The sequence below is a fragment of the Ictidomys tridecemlineatus genome, chromosome 4 (genome assembly GCF_052094955.1).
Source record: "Ictidomys tridecemlineatus isolate mIctTri1 chromosome 4, mIctTri1.hap1, whole genome shotgun sequence".
NCBI lineage: Eukaryota > Metazoa > Chordata > Mammalia > Rodentia > Sciuridae > Ictidomys > Ictidomys tridecemlineatus.
The window spans coordinates 17,556,069-17,558,291 of record NC_135480.1 but is presented as its reverse complement, the minus strand read 5'-3'; the positions used below and the strand labels follow the sequence as shown (position 1 = coordinate 17,558,291).

At 39.1% G+C, this 2,223-nt stretch overlaps 1 protein-coding gene across 1 annotated transcript; it reads right to left on the bottom strand.

Moving 5' to 3' along the window:
* Positions 1 to 374: 374 nt before the first annotated feature.
* Positions 375 to 1,353, bottom strand: LOC144376752 (olfactory receptor 4C45-like). The gene has a single exon (XM_078045032.1). The coding sequence runs from the start codon at positions 1,351 to 1,353 to the stop codon at positions 433 to 435; it is 921 nt and encodes a 306-aa protein (XP_077901158.1). The 3' UTR covers positions 375 to 432.
* Between the last annotated feature and the right edge of the window lie 870 nt (positions 1,354 to 2,223).

Below are 2,223 nucleotides of genomic sequence, written 5' to 3'. Positions count from 1 at the left end.
AACATAAGTTCTCAGAGAAGTTGAGAGCAGAATAATGGTTACTAGAGGTGAGGAAAAATGTGGAGAGAATAATAGAGGAAGGTTGGATAATGAGTAACAAGTTACATAAGAAGAATCAGTTCTGAAGTTCTAGAGCACAAGAGGGGTGAATGTAGTTCACAATTTATTACATATTTTCTGATGAATTAGAAAAGAAGAGTTTAAAGATTCCCACAAGAAAAAAATAATGTTTAAAATGATGGAAATTCTAAGTACCTTGATTTGCTACATGTATTGAACTATCACACTGTACTCCATGAAAATATACAATTACTTGCCAATTAAAATTTTGATGCACACAGGATAATTGACCATCACAATTCTGATGAGTCAGGAGAATAGAGCTTTATAAAATATCACTCAATATTCTTGCCTAGGGCACTGCCCACAGGGTTATTTGTCATCAGCTTTCATCATTCGATCCCAGAGCTTCTTCAGAACCTTTTTCACTTCCTCATTTCTGAAGGTGTAGATCAAAGGGTTTAACATAGGTGTCACTAGGGTACAAAACACAGTCACAGCTTTGTCAGCAGGGAAGGAGGCCACGGGTCTGAGGTACAGGTATGAACAAGGTACAAAGAATAAGATGACAACTGTGACATGAGAGGCACAGGTAGACAGGGCTTTGCGGCGCCCTTCGGAGCTGTGAGACCTCAGGGAGTGCAGGATGACAACATAGGAAGCCACCAGCATGGAGAAGGTGATCAAACACAGTGACCCACTGTTGGCGGCAATCAGAGGCCCCAAAGTGCGGGTGTCTGTGCAGGCCAGCTCCAGGAGAGGGATTAAATCACACATAAAGTGGTCCATGACATTGGGTCCACAGAATGGTAACTGGGCCATAAACAAAATCTGTATCCCTCCATGAATAAACCCCAAGACCCCAGCAGCCCCCACCAGGAAAGCACACACCTGCCGGTTCATGATGGTCATGTAGTGCAAGGGCTTACAGATGGCCACATAGCGGTCATAGGCCATGGCTATTAACAGGATGATCTCAGCTGCAGCAAAAAAGTGTTCAGTAAAGAGCTGAGTCATGCAGCCACTGAAGGATATGGTGTTCTTTTCAGAGATCAAGTCAAAGATCATTTTGGGTGCTATGGAAGAAGAGTAGAAACCATCTATAATGGACAAACAAGACAGGAAGAAGTACATGGGAGAGCCCAGGGCTGGGCTGATGAAGATGGTGACAGAAATGAGCATATTACCTGCCAGTGTGATCAAATAGGCCAGTAGAAGCACAGTAAATAAGAGTTTCTGCAGTTGTGGATTTTGGGTCAGGCCCAGCAAGATGAATTCTGTTACATTGCTCATCTTTCCTGTCAATTTAGCTTGTGTTTGGGCATGTGGTTTGTCTGGGGAAAAAAAAAAAAAAGAAACATGTTGTGTCTGAGGGATGAAAGCTCAAATTCCATGTTAAAGTACTTCATTGCTTTATTGGACCAGTCCTCTGCAATGGATGCAGTTAGTCTTTATTTATCTCACCTCTTTTACAGGCAGTTGTACAGAACAGAAGGAGGTTAGATTTCAAATAGTACAATACATTATAGTTACCACAAGAAAGCAAGGCATTATTATGAATGTTGACTTGTGTTTAATTTCTGAACATTCTTTCTCTAAAAAAAATCTCAAAGATGGCTTTCTTTCATTGCTGGAAGGATTCAAATATCATCAGTAATGATTATTTTGAAGTTACATTTCTTTATCTTCATGGACATCTGTGGATACATGAACATAATATTCTATTAAAATCAACTGTATCCTATACTAAGGTGCAAAAGGTCTCTGAATCTAAACCAGCTGTGTTTTCTGACCTGTTTTGTCTCTGTCATATGAATGCACTTGGAAATAAAATTGTTCTAGATATGAAATTGTTTTTTTTCCTTCTCCTAAATGCCAAGGAATTTTCTTTATTACAGCTCAACAAGAATGATCCATTGTTGTGGCTGTCTCTATGCCACCATTTCATGCTCTGCTTCCCACATCTTTGGATATGAATATAAATGGTACAATGTTTCCCTGAAAGTTCACAGTATTTTACAAATAAATTGTCCTTGCATTGGTATTTTAACAGATACAGTGTTACACTCCAGGTTAGATATATTTCCTCACTCACTTTTTTACAAATGGAATAAAATGACATGAATTTGCTATTGACAAGATATAAATATTAGGATCAGATAA